At 34.8% G+C, this 19532-nt stretch overlaps 2 protein-coding genes across 3 annotated transcripts in view; one reads left to right on the top strand and one right to left on the bottom strand.

Moving 5' to 3' along the window:
* The first annotated feature begins 89 nt into the window (after nucleotides 1-89).
* cux2b (cut-like homeobox 2b) overlaps nucleotides 90-19532 on the top strand; it is a 219452-nt gene continuing 200009 nt past the window's right edge. The window contains exon 1 of one of the 2 annotated variants that reach the window (XM_051117900.1): nucleotides 90-236. Coding sequence is in view for 1 of the 2 variants with exons in the window: in XM_051117899.1 (XP_050973856.1) it covers nucleotides 14259-14321 (63 nt within the window). In the remaining variant the exon portion in view is untranslated. Of the gene's footprint in view, nucleotides 237-14085; nucleotides 14322-19532 lie in introns of those variants that run through there. The other variant, XM_051117899.1, reaches the window with a different exon arrangement.
* Nucleotides 3381-10975, bottom strand: myl2b (myosin, light chain 2b, regulatory, cardiac, slow). The gene is made up of 7 exons (XM_051117941.1): nucleotides 10870-10975; nucleotides 8149-8238; nucleotides 6261-6336; nucleotides 6062-6166; nucleotides 4995-5073; nucleotides 3860-3908; nucleotides 3381-3625 (listed from the first exon to the last, which is right to left on the bottom strand). The coding sequence occupies exons 1-7, from the start codon at nucleotides 10870-10872 to the stop codon at nucleotides 3521-3523; spliced, it is 507 nt and encodes a 168-aa protein (XP_050973898.1). The 5' UTR covers nucleotides 10873-10975; the 3' UTR covers nucleotides 3381-3520.

The raw sequence follows: 19532 nt of genomic DNA, 5'->3' as shown, positions 1-19532 counted from the left end.
GTGACTGCTTTGACGTCAGACGCCGTTACGCAACTCGTGTACCTTTAATGGAGTACATAAAAAAAAAACAGTTTAATGGAGACTGATGAAAGAGACTTGTTGAAATACACAGGCCATTGAGTTTATAAAATAAGACTTACATTTTGAACCTAATAACACTTTATAATAAATTACATTAAGAATTTTGCATAAAAGTTTGATTTACTGACTAAAAACGCAAAGGATGTAACCAATACGTAAGTAAATACCTATCCTTGGATGTGCACACAATAATGTACACAAATTTAAAAGGTAAATCATATTTTACAAATATATATATTGACTGATGAATATTAACTGTTTGTATTTTTGTGGTGATGTGGATAAAAAAAATAGCTTGGCCTACATCTGTTTCTGTTTTGGTGTTGTCTTGAGGCCCTTCTTTGGTAAAATACAAAAAGATTCCATTTGAAATGTTCAGGTTCTGGTTAAAAACAATCGTTTTATATAGTTTAAAATGTTTTTTGGTGGTATAATGCATTTAGTGAGAGTTTTACTCTAAACAGCTTGTGGTTTCAGTCACGTCAGGACAGAGTCCAAGAACATGGACTTACAAACCTCTGGTTAAAGGCCAGCTTTTGAAGTTCTCAGCACGTGTTAGTTGAACTTGGCTGAACCACAGATTGCTGAAATGCATAAACCAGATCAGTGCTGGCTCTGATGTATGTTGATTTTTAGGATTATTTACTTACATTTAATTCTTGAAGTTAGCAAGTGGAATTAAAAGATGTACTGAGGGATCATTTGGTTGTCTGTTGGAAATGTGGTAGGAAATCTGAACTCTTAGTCAGGTAGTTTATAATAACTCTATCTATTTCAGATGGAGCTGGTATGGTGTGTTATGAAACCCTATATGAATTATGTAAGACTTTGTCGCCATCTAATGGTCGTATTCGCGCAGTACATTTTAGACAAATAGGAATCATTAGCTACATAACAAGCTCGAATAATATTAGCTCACCTTATTTTTAACGTGAGCTTCGTAGTACTGCTTTATATAGCAAACTGGCGTTCGTTATAATAATATTTTAATGTATTATCGTAATTATAATAACTGTAACGCAAATAGGCCTAGTTTTACTGTTAGTCTTTTTTAGTGACTAATGCATTGCATTTGCAGTGCGTTTTTATTAAAAATGTTATCTAAATGTATTTTATTTTTACTTTTTTTGCATTAACCATAAATGTCTTGTATAGTTATATATATATATATATATAAATACTGTACTTTGATCGCATGCTGCTGATGTGGCATTCAAAATGATACATCTAAATATGACTGAATATATATAGATATCATACCTTCTCTTTTTCTGTATCACTTTGCTAAAAACTGCTATCAATACAATCAACTTGCAAGCACTGGTATTTTTATTGGAAATGCAACTTTAAGTTGCTTTCTAATGTAAAGACTGTCTAATATTGTTTTTTTTATGACTCATTATGACTTTTTTTCTGACGCATGACTCTGAGTAATGTCAAGCGTGTTTCTGTGCGAGTCTTTTGATATACATTCTGTTTTATGAAGAAAAACCCCACCATGTCTCAAAGCACTTGAAAAATCAAGGTCATTCTGTGTATCTGCTGTATTAAAAACTTGTTGACCTATAACTTTGCAAACCTATGAAAGGACTGACTGTTGTGGCTACAAGAAGTGGATGATTCGAGTTATAGGAATTTGTGTTTGTTCAGACTAAGATGACTCACGTCAGCAGAATTTTGCGTTCAGCAGAAAAATGTGCCTTAACCGCTTTTGAGGTTCAGGGTTGTTTATAACAATAGCATCAGAGGCCTTGTAAGTAAATTACTCAGGCAGTAGGTGGCAGTAAAGACTAATGTTCTAGTGTTACTGAATGCTACCTTGCGTCCCAATGTGCATACTATCCACCCTATCTGCACTAAATAGTATTGAAAATTACTACTATCATATAGAATTTAGGATGGATAGTATGCACATTGTGACGCAGGCTTAGTTTGCAGTCTGTATTGAATATGATGAAATACAAAGACTGTGTACCGTTAAGTAATGGCAATTAAAAGTCTTTAAATTAACTTGTCCTCGCGTGTTTAATGGAAACGCAGCACACAAAGCGACCCGTGTAGTTTGATTCACAAATAAATGACTCGTGTGAGCCGGTTTTTTATAGTGAATCAAAAACAAACAGTGCCACCAGTGTAATCCGATTCCCGAACTAATGACTCTTTTGAACCGGTCCATTTAGTGAAACAAAAACAAACAGCACCACAAGTTTGATTCAAATCCCGAACTAATTGACTCTTATGAGCCAGTTAAGTTTTGGTGAATCAAAAACAAACAGCGCCTGCGTCCCAATGTGTATACCATCCATCCTAAATTCTATGTGATAGTAGTAATTTTAAATACTATGTATGCATATTGGGACGCAGAGAGCAACTCAGTTGTCATTTAAATACTGAACTAATTGACTCTTATGAGCCGGTTCTTTTTAGCGAATCAAAAACAAACAGCACCTTAAGTGTCATTCAAATCCCACACCAGTGACTTTTCTGACTCGGTTCTTTTCAGTGAATTAAAAACAAACAGTATCTCCATTATCATTCGAATCCTACACGAACTGACTTATCTAAGCTGGTTCTTTTTAGTGAATAAAAAACAAACAGCATCTCAAGTGTCATTCAAATCCTAAACTAATTCTCCCGGTTTCACAGATAAGGCTTAAGGCTAGTCCCAGACTAAAATGCATGTTTCAGCTGTCTCAACCAAAAATATCCTGCTCAGCTATATCTTAAAATATGTTTTAAGTACCATTGTTCTGTCTCAAGAAGCACACCTGTAACTTTTTCCAGTAAGACATTTTTATAAAAGCTGCTTAAATATCTTAATTAATAAAATGATCTCAAAATGGATTACTGAATCTACATCCGACTCTTACTGAACTGTTTTGTTCACTTAAATCATTACAAATGTATGAATGTCATTCATTAGATGAAGTGTTTGTATTCTGCTCAAAATCTGTAGCGACTTTTATCAGAATGAACTTTTCTTCATTTTCCCCCACTGTACGTCTTTTCTTATTTTCAGTAGACCTAATCAGTATTTTTGGAATATTTTTGTTTTACAGGTGTGGTTGTTTTATTTTTCCTTATAATAAATTACACATGCTTTATTTATTTATTATTTTTTCTTTTTTTAATCTAATACAATGACATTCATACTTAATTGTGCAAATACTGTTTGTGGCTGCTGTAAATTCAAGTGATCAGAAATCACAAATGTATAGGCTTATGAATAATTTTACTGCACATGTTTTAGGCACTGTTTATCAGTATAACCTCTAAAAATCACAAAACCAACTCTTAAATGGATTTCATTCTTATTTGGTTTAATTGTTCAATTCAGTGTTGGAGATGAAAGATTATATAGTACAGAACAATATTTGTTGTCCCATACATGCAGAACTAGTCATGATGTTAAAATGACAGTTGTTAAATGTGAGAGATTTCAGTCTTGGTCCTTCTCCTCCCCATGTGTGATGATGTAGACCAAATTCTTGTAGTCCAGATTACCTGCAGCGTCTGGAGGAAAAGCACTAAACATCTGCTCCATCTGAAGAAGGATGGATGAAAAATAGCATTGTGGTGTTTTGATGTGTGGTTGTGTGATTTACAAAGTATAAAATTCACTAGATGTGCTCATAATCTATAGATAATATGATGTCATCACCTCTCGCTTTCCATTACCATAGAATATAAATGTCATTGTGAGATACGGCACAGTGCTGTCAAGGACACAGAGAGCTGAAGTGTTAGACATAAAACAAATAATCTCAAGATGTCAAACCTCTTCTGGAGAAAAACGGTCTGCTTGCGTTGTCAACATACGTGCCAAACTGTGAGGAGAGACACACATCAGTTTGACCTTTTGATATAATTGAATTACTTCTGGCAAACACTTTACACACTCAAAAATGTTTAGACATGAATTTACGATTTTAATTGCATATAATATTTCGATCCATTTGGATTACACGGCTTTATTAACATAAACTTTTCAACCTAATATGATGCATATTTTCAGTCATAAACTATGACACTTAAAAACATGGCGTAATATATTTGATTTTGAAATCTATTTGATTTTATTTAAATAATCATGTTTTCAAAATGCATTTATTCAAATGGCTTACAATCTGCATGAATGTTGTGCAAACATATTTATTCTAGGGCTGTCAAACGATTAATTGCGATTAATCGCATACAAAATAAAAGTTTGCGTTTGCCTAATAAATGTGTGCACTGTGTGTAATTATTATGTGTATATATAAATACACACAAATTAATTTATAGATTTAAGAGAAATATGTTATGTAAAAAATATTTTTATTTATATATATAAATTATATAAAAAATTATAATTAATATATATATACTTTTAAATATTTCTTAAATATATATATGAATGTGTTTGTATTTATATATACATAATAATTACACAGTACACAGACATATATTAGGCAAAAACTGAAACTTTTATTTTGCATGCAAATAATCGCGATTAATCGTTTGACACCCCTAATTTATTCAGTTTAAAATTATAAAAATGGGAAAAAATATGGCTGGCTGTTGTGCAAGCAATATTCAGTTAGTTAAAATGGATAAGTCTTATTGATGATAAATATATAAACCTGCTTGTTGACACATTAAGTTTATTAATACTATTGGAGAGATATGACTGAAATTTATGTCTGACTGACAAATTTGCATCTTTTATAAAATATGCATCTTTAAAAAAAAATACATTTTAAATTTAGGCCCAATTATTTTAAGTGCACATGCTTGCATGGTTTGATCAGTCAATATGTACTGCATCTATTACTTCAGTAGGTTGTAATGTTATAAGCTGCAAAACAAAGCAGAATCTCTTGAGAAATGGATTTGGAGAGAAGGGCATATTGTGTTGTTTTAATGGTACTCACAAATCCTTTCTCAAGGTCCCCTTTCCCTCTGGGTCGAACACTTTAAAGGCATTCAGGATGGTCTCCTCTGCATCGGCACCTGTTTTTGTTTTTTTTTTTGTAAAGAATGCACAACAAAAAACTGACAAGAGACCTAACTGTCTTTAAAATCCTCCAGGAATGCAATAAGACATACTTTGTACAGGATTCCTAGTGGAATTTCTACCATAGTTCAGAGCCGATCCTATGGGAATCTTCATACAGGCTCATACCAGAGCTTCCAAAACATATAGATCCCTATAGGCCTATTATGATTCCCAGTAGGATCAAATGCTTCTGTAGGACTTCAAAGGGAAAGAAAATCCCTGTGTGATTTCTTGTCCACTCGAACTAGAGAACTAGAGTTTTGTTTAAATGAAATGCACTATACAGTACAATTTTAAGAATAAAACTCAATTATACATTAGAAATCAGTTTTTATGCTTTTGAAGGCTGCAACTGTTTTTAAAAATACAGTAAAATTGGTAATATTGTGAAATATTATTGCTATTTAAAATAACTGTTTTCTATGTGAATATATGTTAAAATATAATTTATTCCTGTGATCAAAGCTGAATTTTCCACATCATTACTCCAGTCTTCAATGTTACATAATCCTTCAGAAATCATTCTAATATGCTCATTTTCTGCTCAAAAACATTTCTGATTATTACCAATGTTGAAAACACTTGTGCTGCTTCATACATTCATGGAAACTGCGATGCGTTTTATTTTTCATGCATCATTGCTGAATAAAAGTGTTGGCTTTTCAAACTAAAATTTTTCTGACCCAAACGTTGAGTTGGTAGTGTAGATATATGTTTAGGAAATAGTTAGAATAAATATTGGAATAGTAAAAAAAAAAAAAAAAAAAAAAAAAAAAAAAAAAAAAAAACCTTGAAGGTCTGACTCTGTGCTAAGGTTTTTGAATGGAGCTTTAATGCCCAAGCAGTTAGAACTGCTGGTCTTAAGTTAGTGGTATGTCAGTAAAGGTCCTTGCTTTACAACCCTAAATTAAAATTCCTACAGGACTTTTGGATTCACCCAACCTTTTAGCTTCTCTCCAAACATGGTGAGGAAGACGGTGAAGTTAATGGGTCCTGGAGCCTCCTTTAGCATCTCTTCGAGCTCCTCTTGTTTGACGTTCAGACGGCCTGTGAAGGCAGAGGTCAGAACTGCTGTCAGAGAGGCGCTTCATCCACCAATGCAGGACGACAGTGACGTATAGCAGAGATTATTACAGTTCACCTAAAGCTGCATACGTATCCCTCAGGTCATTCTTGTCGATAAAGCCGTCTCTGTTCTGGTCCATGATTGTGAAAGCCTGAGGCAGATGAAAGAGAAAGAATAGAGTGTGTGAGAGGGATGCAGAATGTGGTCTGATGGTGTTTAAAATATTTGTCAAAGGTGAAGCGTGTCATTTCTACACCTCTAGTGGCACCGAATGGAATTGTTGAACCAGTTGCAGACATTTGTTGTACCACCTTAACCTTTTTAATGTTGATGTGTATCATTTTCGAGATCCTTTGGAAAAGCGGCATACATCTGCATCTATTTACCTTTAGGTGAAAGTTGCACTTTGCACTTTTTACATTTTTAGTAATTTTGGTTGTATTTTTGTAATTTTTTAATATGCAATATATTGTTTTTATTAACCGTTATTCTCTTTATTTTTGTTTCTTGTTTATTTAGTTATTTTAGTACATCAAGTTAAACTAAATGAAGATGAAAAAGGTTTCTTTAGTAACTACAAAAAACACAATTTGTTGAGTCAACTTAAAATAATTTGTTACCCTGCAGACTTCAAATTTTAAGTTCAGTCAACTCAAATAAGTTTAGTCAACTTGAAACGTTAAGTTGTACTTAGAGTTGACAAAACAAACAATTTGATTTGTTAAACTTAAAATTTGGGCTTGTTGCTGCATTAAAATTTTGAAGTTGAATGAACTCAAATACCTAAGTTGTCACTTAGTACAACTTAACATTTCAAGTTGACTAAACTGTTTTTTTTAATTGACTGAACTTAAAATTTTAAGGCAGCTGGGTAACAAATAATTTTAAGTTGAATCAACAAATTGTTTTTTACAGTGTAGCTGAAATAACACCTTGAAATTGAACTTAATTTTCATTTAGTTTAGCTTGATGTATTGTAATGTGAAAAAAAATTAAGAAAATATAAAAATTAAAAGTGTTAATATTTAATTTCAGTTGAAGTTTTATTTTAAGCAATGGTTTTATTTATTTATTTATTTATTTTTTTTACTGTTTTAATTTTAGTTAACTATAATAACCCTGCTTTGACTCAAACCAATGACAAGTCATTTTTTAACTATGAACAGGTTTTGAGGTTTGGTGGCAGGGACAGATTATCTGTAAATAGTAGTTTGTTCCTCACACAAAGCTATCGCTTGACTTCAGAAGACTTGGAATATAATTCTGAAGTCATGTGGCCTACTCTTATGATATTTTGAGGTTAATTTATGTGTTTTTTTTCGGAGCGTGAAAGTTCAGCACAGACAAATAACAACGTGCAAAGACATGAGGGTGAGAAAGTAATGACAAATTCATTTTTAGGTGAATTACTTCTTTAACTAAAGGTCAAACCACTCTGTCATGCTGCTTTTTTTTTAGTGTATCTTGTTTTGCAAAACTCCCTCGTTTGTGTATTTATAGTTCCTGTAATTCTGCTTTACTTAGTGTCTTTGTGTTTGTTTGTGATACATGCGAGAGACAGGCTGAAAGAAACAGAGAGGGAGAGAAAGACGGGTAGCATTTGTCTGCACGTTCTCATCACTGCCATCTCGGATCAGCATCATGCTTATCCTGTTTGTCGTGATCTTTTCACAGCCGCTTTGAGACCAGAGAGAACGTCTGTCCTGCTGCATTTTCCACGCAAATTTCAGGGCCCTGACAGCAGGTTGGAGTGTGTGCGAGCGAGTGTGTGTTCAGGGTGTAAATCACTCCACTGTGCTAATCGTTACTGACACATTCTGAATTATTCACTAGCGATGATGAGCACTGACATATTGAAGTCACATACGGGAATCTCGCTGTAGATGCACGATATCGCAGTGAAAGAGTTGCGATAAAGACAATTGTCATAGCAATTAGAGTCAAACGAGCGCTTGGTTTGTACCTCTTTGAACTCCTGGATCTGTGCTTGTTCAAACATGGAGAAGACATTTGAATTGGCTCCTTCTGCCCGCTTCTTTGCCTTTTTGGGTGCCTGCAACAAGAAGTTACACAGAATAATCACATGTGACTAGCTAAATAGAAGTACACTTTGGTATGGTGCTATTGGTGCACTTTCTTCTGAAATGTTTTTAGTTTAGTTTTTTTTTTTTTGTGCAATTTTTCTTCAAAAAGAAAAATAACATGCTTCAAAACCCCTCTGAAATGTGTCTTCTTTTTGGCTGACAATGTCAATTTTACCTCTTATTTTACCAGTTTTACTAGAAAATACACTTTTGTTCAAAAGTTTGGGGTCAGTATGATTTTATTTGGAAAGTATTTTATTTAGCTAGGATTCAATAAATGAATCAAAAGTGACAGTTAAGACGTTTATAATATTACAAAACATTGCTATTTCATATAAATGCTGTACTTTTGAACTTTCTATTCTTCAAAGAACCCTAAAAAAACTAAAATATATCATGTTTTCCATAAAATATGAAGCAGCAAACTGTTTTTAACATTGATAATAATCAGAAATGTTTCTTGAGCAGCAAATCAGCATATTAGAACACCTGAAGACTGGAGTAATGATACAAAATTCAGCTTTGAATCACAGGAATAAATTACATCTTAAAATACATTCATATAGAAAGCAGTTATTTTAGATTAAAATAATTTTTCATCATATTACTGTTTTTGCTGTATTTTTAATCAAACAAATACATCCTTGGTGAGCAGAAGAGACTCCTTTGGACAGCATTTGCAGACTTTCTTTTAAAAGAGAAATAACTTAACAAAAACCCAATGAAACCTCTTTCCTTTTTGACTGGCAATATCAATTTAAACTCTTATTTGACCTGTTTTACTAGAAAATACACAGCTGTTTAAAAGTTTGGGGTCAGTATGCTTTTTATTTTTATTTTTTTGAAGGAAATAATATTTTGTCCAGCTAGGATGCATTAAATTGATCAAAAGTGACAGCAAAGACATTTATAATGTTACAAAAGATTTCTGTTTCATATAAATGCTGATTTTTCATCAAACAAACCCTAAAAATAAAATATATCACACAAATCAGCATATTAGAATGATTTCTGAAGGATCACGTGACATTGAAGACTGGAGTAATGATGCTGAAAATTCAGGTTTGCATCACAGGAATCAATTACATTTTAAAATATATTCATATAGAAAACAGTTATTTTAAATTAAAATAATATTTCACAATATTACTGTTTTTGCTGTATTTTAATCAAACAAATCACAATTGTTTCTCCTAGACAGTAGTCTGTTTAAATGGAGACTTTTGCTGAAGTCTCTTGCTAAAAGGCCCCATAAATCTCATTTTAGCTCTTTCCGTCAATGCTTGTCTCATTTGCGTCTTTGCATTTCTCCTAACGAGTTTTAGCTAAAGCATCAGAGTTAAAACTCCTCCTGAGCAATGAATGAGCAGTAACGTGTTGAGTATATGAAAGTTGGAGATGTTTGGTGCTCCGCAGGATGTATAATTAGCTGGGAGAGCGAGAACTCAGCCAGTGGATCAGATGTGGGATTACACACTGGCGCTGGCTGTTGACAGCCTCATCTTTGAGCCTGTTGATAGGTAATCCCACCAAGACAGGGATTAATCGCTCCTATTTACATTCCTGCCACAGAATTTGGAAAACATTGCGAGATGCGTTTCTGCTCGATGACATCGCAGCTCGACAGCTGCTCATCGGCCTTCTGTCTGGATTACATCTCAACAGTTGTGCTGTAGACGAGGCCAGAGCTGAACCTCAAAATATGCTGAGTATTTTCAAAGGATTTTTTGAGAAACGGCATAAAGAAAATGTTATTGCTCAAAAGTTCATAACTTGAGAGTTCTTATTTATGTAGCAACTTCAACTTTGTCTCAAAAATTCCTTAAAAGAAAAAAATGGTTGACATACAGTTATAGAACTGTACTATTAATTATGTGGATAGTAGCTCATCTCTTTTGAATTTAATTTTGATCAAAAATATTTAAATATTAGTAAATGTTGTTTTTAGGCCATTTATACACATGTATTTTAGAATGTACTATATCAGTATAAAATATTTAATTTGGATTTGTGTTTTAAATTTAATTTAAATGTCTGCAAAATTAATTTGTTAATGTCCTGTTTTGTTCTGTATTTTTTACAAATAGTTTTATTTTATTTTATTTTATTTTATTTTATTTTTTACTCTGTGTGTGTGTGTGTGTGTGTGTGTACGTTTAAAAAAAAAAAAAAAAAAAAAAAACCTAAAACATTTTGAGCGAAAAGTCTTCATTTGCTCTTGCTACTGTCTAGGAGAAAGAGTAGAGACATTAATAAAACGATAAATAGATGAGTCACCTGTCTCCTTTTTCGATTTTTGGGTAATGAAAATGTTTGTATCTGTCTTTGAGAAGAGAAACAGTTTACTTTTCATGTATTTATTTGTTGAAAGTGAAATTAATAAAACATCAGAGGCGCTGGATGAGTCAGACAGATGTAAGTGGCTCTGATGAATCAGACTTAAACTTTAGTTTCAAACACAGACAGACAGAAATCAACTCAGGCAAGCTCATTTTTTTAGATCTTCGTTTGGGCGCATCAAGAGAATAGTGAGTTAAATGTCTGCTGATAATCAAAGTCAGAGTAAATAAATGAATAAATGTATGACAAAGCAAACTCACCATAACCGTAACCCTTGACTTCAGGAGACAATGCACGAGTGATTTCGGACGGGCTGGAAATGCTGATTTTTATATATGCATTCCCAACCTCTGACTTTCTAAAAATACATCCTCATGTGCTTAGCCAGGTAGCCAATTGTCGACTTCATAAGTTATTATAAGAATCCTGATTAAAGGGGTTTAATACAGGAGCCAGTGGGCTTCAACTCATGACAGTTGTTGGAAAATGGCTAGAACTTTCCTAAAGCCAGAATGTGTGATTGACAGTGCCATTTATTTGGACTAATGCTGTTTCTCAGTCTTTGTAGGTTCATTTTGTGCTATTTAGATGGAAACATATGGCCTAGAAAGTCAAGTTTTAGATATTTAGGTATGCAAGTGTCACTAGCTTCACCTTTATTCATCATTTTTGAAGTTTTAGGTGATTTTTGCTGGATGCATGAAGTCTTGCAGGAGTCAGTTCTGCAGTGAAACCTGAAGTGTTTTACATATATATACTTTTTATTTATATTTAATATTCTGAATTTATTTTTAACATTTTAGTGGTTTTAATGTGCATTTTTTTTGTCATTTTTATTAGGTATATATATAAATATATATAATAAATATATATATTTTTTTATTTACATATGAGAAATGTTGCTTTTTGGAAATGAGCTAAAATAAAATACATTTTGAGTATTTCTAGATTTTATTTCTGTTAACATTTATTTTTATAAGATATTTTTAATTGCTTCAGTTTTACATTCGTTTTTTTTCTTTTAAAATATGTCTGTAGTTTCTAAATGAAATGAGAATTGTTGCCTTGACAGCTAGCAAGTAACTTTATTAATTTATTCATTTTATTTTAAGTAACTTTTTTTCTTTTAGTTTTAACTGTAATAACACTGGTGTAGTGAATCATATTGACTATCAATGTAATCCACTAATATTAAAACAGTCTTTAAAACATGAAAGGATAGTATAGTCCGGTCAGTGTTGTAAGGAGGGAGAAGCATGACCTCTGCTTGACCTCTCATACTCAAACCCTGCAGCCTATTCACTAAAATTAGATTATACTGCTACACCTTCAGTGGCAAATTGTCATGATGGATAAGCTAATTTGGCATCAGAAAAGACAGTTTACCCTTCCAAAGGTGATCATGTGGCCATTTACGATTGCTTGGGTAAACATCAAACAAATCTGTGAAGGTTTTCTAGGTTTTCTCTGACAGAGGTGCTGTTCCAGGCCAATCACATAGTACTTGGCACAGTAATGTTCACCTTTTTCGGTCATGTGTAGTAATGCTAAACCTTTCCAGCCACCTGGTGGCAGTCTCAACAAGCTTCTGTTTTAAGGCCTTTTGGACTCCATAGTCAATCAATATATCAGAGTTCAGCAGCTCTCGCCAATATTCCTGGAATGATATGGCCAAGCGTAGTCAAACATTCATGTGTATCTAGGCCACACGCCATCAATCCAAACACACACACATGCACTCATCTGATGAGCTTTAATGGCTGTATCACCTCTTTTTTTGTTTAGTTAGCATTGCTGTTTTTAAGTCTCAGATATTACTTTATATATTTTTTTTACAAAACCCTCTGAAACAATCTCGCAGCTTGCACTGCTGCCCACAGAGGTTCCTAAAAATCTCCCACTGGTTTCTGAACCCTCGAAATATCCGCATATTTAGATTTGAACAAAAGTAATAAGTGTTGCTGCATCAGGGCTTGTATATCAGAACTGATTTAAATTTCAAATTTAACAGTGAGCCATATCAAAACAAGATATATTATTCTTTTCTTATAAGACCGATGCTGTGTTTTTTCTCCCCCTGAAGCAATAAATAAAAAGCAATAAAACAGAAACTTTTAATAAGCACCTTTTATATTCCCCGTAGGTGGCTTACAAAGTGCAAATACATTTCTACTTAAAAATAGACTTGCGTTTGGTTTTAATAGCGAAGAGGAGAATGACAGATGTGCTCACTTAGTAATTGCTCGCGGTCCGCAAGCCGCCGGAGCAGTTAACCTCTTAAACGCTTTCATTTCGAGACATTATTATACTGATATCTGTAATCCGGAGCATTTCGGATACATAAGTCAAGCTGCTTTTCTACAGAAGAAAATAAGACTTTTTGTAATCACCTAAATGAAGTTTACCAAAAGGCTGGCTCTCTTCAAATTTCCATTTTAAAAAAACATCACGCTTTTCTAAAAAGAATTTGCAGCTAGTCATTATGCACAATGTGATAATGAAACTTCCTTACAGGGAAAGGTCACAGTGTGGTGTGATGTGACCGTATGGTCATCTTTATATTACACCAATATTATAATGATAAAGATGTAATTTAGACAATGTGTGCTATATTTATAGCACCTCATTATAAGGGCTACTCAGCTCGGTCCAGTAGAAACGTCCTGTTCCACAAGAGGGAGCACGTGTTAATGTTTCAACACAACTGTCCATTCAGAATTTCAAATCATGCATTGATCGCAACAATCCCACTATAACGTTTATGCATCTTTTTCTGTCTTTGAATGCAGTGAGTTTTTTATTCATATATGTGTTAGCTACAAAAGCTCTTTTGCTGTCTATATACATATATTTAAAAAAAAAACGCACACATTTGCATTTGCTCTCGTTAACAGCCTCTGATTATTCTAAATACATAACTATCAAATATTCCTGGTGTTTATTGTAATTTCACACGTTGCAGCGCCGTGCATCTCTGTAGCACTAAGTGCACTGACCAAACTTGCACTTTGCTTCTTTACTAATATTTAGCACGTCTAACTTGTTTTATGATGTTATCAAAATATTTTAAAAAGCCGAATAAGATTTTAATAAGCGTTAGCGCCGTTTCATCCTAGTGCGCTTCGTTATTCAAGGACACTATCAAAATACACATTCACACACACATTCTTTTTACTCCAAACAACAAAAGCTGTGCTTATTCTATTCGTGCGAGTCTTGCACTGCATTTCTGGCATGCATTACGCATTATTGACCAAAAGTTGCAAATCTCATTATATGGGGCTCATTAATGATATGTAACGATTTCGCCGTTTTACGCATCAAACATCTGGCGATGCGCATTGGTTGCTCGTTGTTCTCCTTCCACTTCCCAGACGTTATTGATCAACCCGTTACGTCAGTATTGATAACTTTACCAAACCCAAAATCAAGTGCAATCCCGGGAGCAGCACTAATGCATCTATATGCATCTATATTCTGTTCATATCGCATCCACCGGCTCTAGCGCGCCGCGCGTCCCGTCTAGTTTTCCACAACTGTTATTTTCCTAACATTTTTTTTCCATGTGGAGTGTAATCGTCAACGCTGTTTAACGGGGGGAATCCAGCCCATATATTTATTGTAGCCGCTCTTGAATATTGTGCTCAAGATGGCCGCCGATGTGGGATCGATGTTTCAATATTGGAAGAAATTTGATCTCCGGCGGCTTCAGGTTGGTCCTATTTCTCACCTTTTTTACACGATGCGATCCTATACGCGATAATGCACCTTGCATTTCATGCATTTTCTCTTTTGGTGACTTTAGAGGGACGGGATGGTGGTGTTGCATTGATAGTTATTAGTAATTGATCCTCTTCTGCCTTTTGTTCGGTTCAATCATTGATCAGGAGCGCACAAGAGCAGCGGCAGCAGCCTCACGCACACTAACGCGCTTTAACGGCACATTTCGGGCTATTTGAACGCTTCGTTCACGAGCTCTGTTGGAAACGGAAACTTTTAATGCCTTTCCGAGTTGTGGACTTTAACTTTTTATCAGCCTAATGTGTTTTATTCTAATAGAAATACGGAACGGTGACGCGCGCCCGGCTCGTTCTGTAAAGTGCCGGTTTGTGATCCTCCTCAGACTTCATCAAATAAACAGCTCGTCTGTTTTAGACCTTTAACGTGGATTGTGTTTATCCATCTCTCGCGTTTTGACTTTATTAGTGTGCTTCAGTAATTATGACGCGGAGCGTAATGAACGTCGCACCGTCAGAGTTTCTGTTTAGGAAAGTTTATGTGTTTATTGTTGACGTCTTTATCTATTATGACAACTTAATAGTACTAAACTTAATAGTAAGTATTCCTGTTATAAAATGTCAGCTTAATGCATGCATATTTACTTGGATATGCTCATGCGTTAACATTATGCCTTGCATGTAGTCTTGGTAAGCTGTGCATATTGTAATTCATTAACTGTACAAAAATAAGTTTTGTTTTAAAATACGGTGGCGCGGAATCGACTTTAGATGTAAATTGATGATCAACTCTGTTAAAGATCAAAATTTAACCTTGCTTATGGTATTTGCTGTAAATTGACTTACGATGTCAGGTTCAATGTCAAATGTGAATGTCCAAGATGGTTAAAAGAAAGAAATCGTTGAAAAATCTTGTTTCAAACATAAGGGTCATGTTTTAAAAAATGCAGTCTTTGCATTTATGTTATCATATGTTTTCGAAAAAGTTTTTTTTTTTTTTTTTGAAATGCCATGTTCTACATTTTTTTTAAATACACTGTATCACTCTAAACATGTGATGTAAAAATGCTACATTTTTGCATATGTTCTGTATTTTATTTTTCTATAGCAGTTTTGTCTGTGTGTATATGTATATATATATATATATATATATATATATATATATATATAGCGTATTGATATAAAATACAGAAAATATTTTTGAATAAATCATGAAAATGTAACACCCCTTGCTATTGTTAGTATTTTCATGTGCAATATTGCTGTATACAATAGCTACTCTGTATCAGTCTGTCGTATTTAAACGCACGCTCCGGTTCCGTTTCAACCGCAGTGTGCACGCTCCATCCACACCGCTTGCGACGCGTCAAACCCAGGACGCTCGCTGACTGTTCGCGCTTCTCGGACTGTGTAATTGCATTCCCTGCTAATGTTTGTAAATCAGCCTCGGCCAGCGCAAGGGCACAGACTCAGCCCTATGATTGATGTTCTGTAACATAAGAAATGACAAGAGCATGCCAAGCCAAGCCGGAGAGGAATCAGATCTGTCTGCGTGTGTGTGTATGTGTGTGTGTGGCCGATTGTTATTCAAGCCTTTCCAAAGAAGGGCTCCTCGTGTAGGCTGTTGTTGGAGGGTCTCTCTCATGTTTTTGGTTTATTCTGAATACAGACAGACGGCAACGCCGGGCACGTTCATATAGAGGTTATCCAAACCCTGAACCTGTTCATGGACAGGGAGAGCAAACATGTTTTCATGGAGAGCTCATCTGGACAAATATCAGATGGTTATTGTCTGGACTGTGCTCAGAATATTCCAGCTAGGCTGATAAATCAAAACGGTCTTCGTAAGAGTAACCGGACTGAGGAGATTAAATGTTAAAGTGTAAGAATTAGTCATTGACAAACACATCGATCGATTGCTAATCTGAATATTGAACGTTTGTATGGGGAGGAGTCACTTCCCTCACATTGCCTACGGTGGCCTTTGGAAGACAAAGAGGTTTTGTGAATTAGTTGATCTTTTTGTTTTAAGTTGTTAGATGACAGCTCTTTCCATTCATGTTGTTTAATCAGCTTCGAGTTAAACAGTCAAAATCCATCTGTCATCATGAAAAGGCGCACAGCGCTGTGTTATTTCCCGTGAATCCGCTGGGCTCGATATATGAATCACACACATTTGCACATCAGAGTTTTTCTTTGTTTCTGGAGTTAGTCTAGGTCACACCTGGTTCAGGTTATTGATGTGCTCACCTGCAGCCTGTGACAGTTCAAGTCGTATTTAATGCGACGTGAATGCAGCCACCGAGTGCTTCCACAGCATCTTTCATCTCAAAGCGGGCTCGCATGTGGGTGGAAGCTAAAGAATATTGTGTTATTGAACCTTTTGTGGCCAATTCCACATCCAGTATGTGATTTTAGTTTGTAGAAGCTATTTATTGAGACCTAATGCATGTCAGAGAGCAAAAATGTTTATATAATCTGCAGTTTATTCAGTTTTATGTGTAAATGTGTTTCATATAAGAGTTGCATTAGTCGTTTGTCCCATTCCGTATGGATGGATTTTTTGCAGATTGCATTGATTGTTTAAAATGCTTAAAAATGCCTTGATGAATTGGTTTTGAGTTATGAAATGCGCATAGGTGTACAAGTGAAGCTGTTTGCTCACAAAACCTCCACCTGTGAGTTATTTTGCCTCATGTTGCAACAGAGAATGAACAGAAGCAAAGCTATAATTCAGAGCAAACATTCTTAGCTTACATTTAAGCCTTAATAGTTGTTAAGTTTGTTGCCATCTTGTGCACACGCATACTTCAGGTTTATAAATATGTGTCATTTAACAGTTGCAATAGTCATTTTTTCCCCATTCCATATGGTTCTTTTGCATTTTGCAGACTTGATTAATGGATTGCAAGTCATAAAATGCATATAGATGTTATTTATAAAGCTGTTTCTCTCAAAACATCACCTGAAATTCAGAACAAACACTGTCAGCTCACATTAAGTCTGTTGTCTTGAGAGTTCTTAAGGTTGTTGTTATCTGGTGTGCATGCATATTTTGGACATGTTAACTTTTTAAAATCTTAATGAGACATGTATGTGTCATTTAACAGTTGCATTAATCATGTTTCCCATTTTATATGGGTCAGTTGTATTTTGTATATTGCATTGATTATTTAAAACTCTTCAAAATGCATTGATTAATGGGTCATAAAATGCACATAGATGTTATTTATGGAGCTGTTTTCTTACAAAACATCCACCTCAAAGTTATTCTTGAAAAGCTATAAATATGAAATTCAGAGCAAACACTGTCAGCTCACATTAAGTATGTAGTCTTGGGAGTTGTTATCCGGTGCACATGCACATTTTGGACATGTTAACTTTTTGACTGTTAATGAGACTTCAGTTTTGTTGAGTAAACGTGTCATTTAACAGTTGCATTAGCTATTTATGTTCTATTTTGCAGATTGCACCAATAGTTTAAAACTCTTCAAAATGTATTGATTAATGGGTTGCAAGTCATAAATATGCACATAGTTTTTTATGAAGCTGTTTTCTCACAAAACATCCACCTAAAAGTTATTCTTCCTCATGTTACAACAGACGAAAAGCTAAGAAATATGAAATTCAGAGCAAACACTGTCAGCTTGACAAGCCTTGAAAGTTGTTACGTTTGTTGTTATCTGGTGTGCATGCATTTTTTGGACATGGGTTTTTGAGTAAATATGTAATTGAACAGTTGCATTAGGCATTTTCCCCATTTCATTTGGGTTTGGCAGATTGCATTGTTTAAAACTCGTCAAAATGCATTGATTCATGGGTTGCAAGTCGTAAAATGCACATAGAGTAAAGTTTGTTGTTATTTTGGAAATGTTAACTATATACATTTGAGACTTCAATTTTGTTTAAATGTCTCATTTAAAAGTTGCATTAGCCGTGTTTTTCCCATTCCACATGAATGCATGTTGCCCCGATTGTGTTTAAAATTCAAAATGCATTGATTCATGGGTTGCAAGTCATAAAATGCACATAGATGTTACTTACGAAGCTGTTTGCTCCCAAAAAATCCATCTGAAAATTATTCTTCCTTATGTTACAACAGAAGAAAAGCTATAAATATGAAATTGAGAGCCAGCACTGTCAGCTTAGATCAAGTCTGTGGTCTTGAAAGTTGCTGTTATGTGGTGTGCATGCACATTTTGGACATGTTTATGTATAAATGTCTTTAACCAGGTGCATTAGTCAGTTTTCCCCATTCCATGTGGATGCATTTTGCACTGATTGTGTTTAAAACTCTTAAAAATGCATTGATTAATGAGCAAGACCTCTAGTTAGGGATGAAATGTGCATAGGTGCTCACAAAACATCCACCTGAAAGTTATTTTCCCTCATGTTACAACAAAGTATGAACAGAAGCAAAGCTATAAATATGAAATTCAAAGCAGCTTTCATTAAGTGTGTAGTTTTTAGAGTTAGGTTTGTTGTTATCTGGTGCGCCTGCATATTTTGGACATGTTAACTTTTTAAATATTCACGAGACATCGCTGTTAACTCATTTATGAATCCAGTCAGACGCTGTTTATTGCATGCTGTGATGGTCTTTGTTATTCTCCCGTGTGGCCCCTGTGGGACGTCGTGTCCATGGCGTCCCTCGAGGGCCCCTCACCCACTCTTGAACTTGGACTCCAGCAAGATCCATAGATCGGAATGGGTGAAAGAGAAAAGATGGAAAATTTTCGGCAGCACCTTTAATGTGTCTGAAACTTCAGGTGTATTACAGCTTGGAGTTCAAACGTTGCTTCCCGGACAATCGTTTTTATTCCTCTAACCCCAGACCCCCCTGAACGGAGCGCCACTGCTTGTATTGACCAGCGGACGAATAAGTTCAGGAGAGGGGGGTATCTGCGGCTGACAGTTGATTTATGACCCTCTTTGTCTGTGTTGGTCTGTAGCGGAGCATCTGGCCGTGTCAGATGATGTTTTCGCTGGGGTCTGTGGCTTATGCCTGTCGCTTTGGTTGCTCTCAAATTACATCATTTCATACAGCAGTTCCTGTATTGCCATTAATCCTCAGAGGTGTTTCAGTGATATTCCCTCATGAACGAGCCTTGTGTTCGAGTCTCATTGGGAATTCTTCATAAGAGGGAATATTTGACGTCCTCCTGTCTTGATATAAGGCATAGCGA

This window comes from Labeo rohita, chromosome 8 (assembly GCF_022985175.1).
Source record: "Labeo rohita strain BAU-BD-2019 chromosome 8, IGBB_LRoh.1.0, whole genome shotgun sequence".
NCBI classification, from domain to species: domain Eukaryota; kingdom Metazoa; phylum Chordata; class Actinopteri; order Cypriniformes; family Cyprinidae; genus Labeo; species Labeo rohita.
The sequence above is the reverse complement of the archived record's forward strand: the minus strand, read 5'-3'. Positions and strand labels throughout refer to the sequence as shown.

What these genes read in the sequence shown, in the direction of transcription:
- myl2b (XM_051117941.1), bottom strand. An exon ending in AGATCCAGGAGTTCAAAGAG is followed by an intron (nt 6,337 to 8,148) that starts GTACAAACCAAG and finishes CATCTGCCTCAG; the next exon opens with GCTTTCACAATCATGGACCA. An exon ending in GTTTGGAGAGAAGCTAAAAG is followed by an intron (nt 5,074 to 6,061) that starts GTTGGGTGAATC and finishes AAACAAAAACAG; the next exon opens with GTGCCGATGCAGAGGAGACC.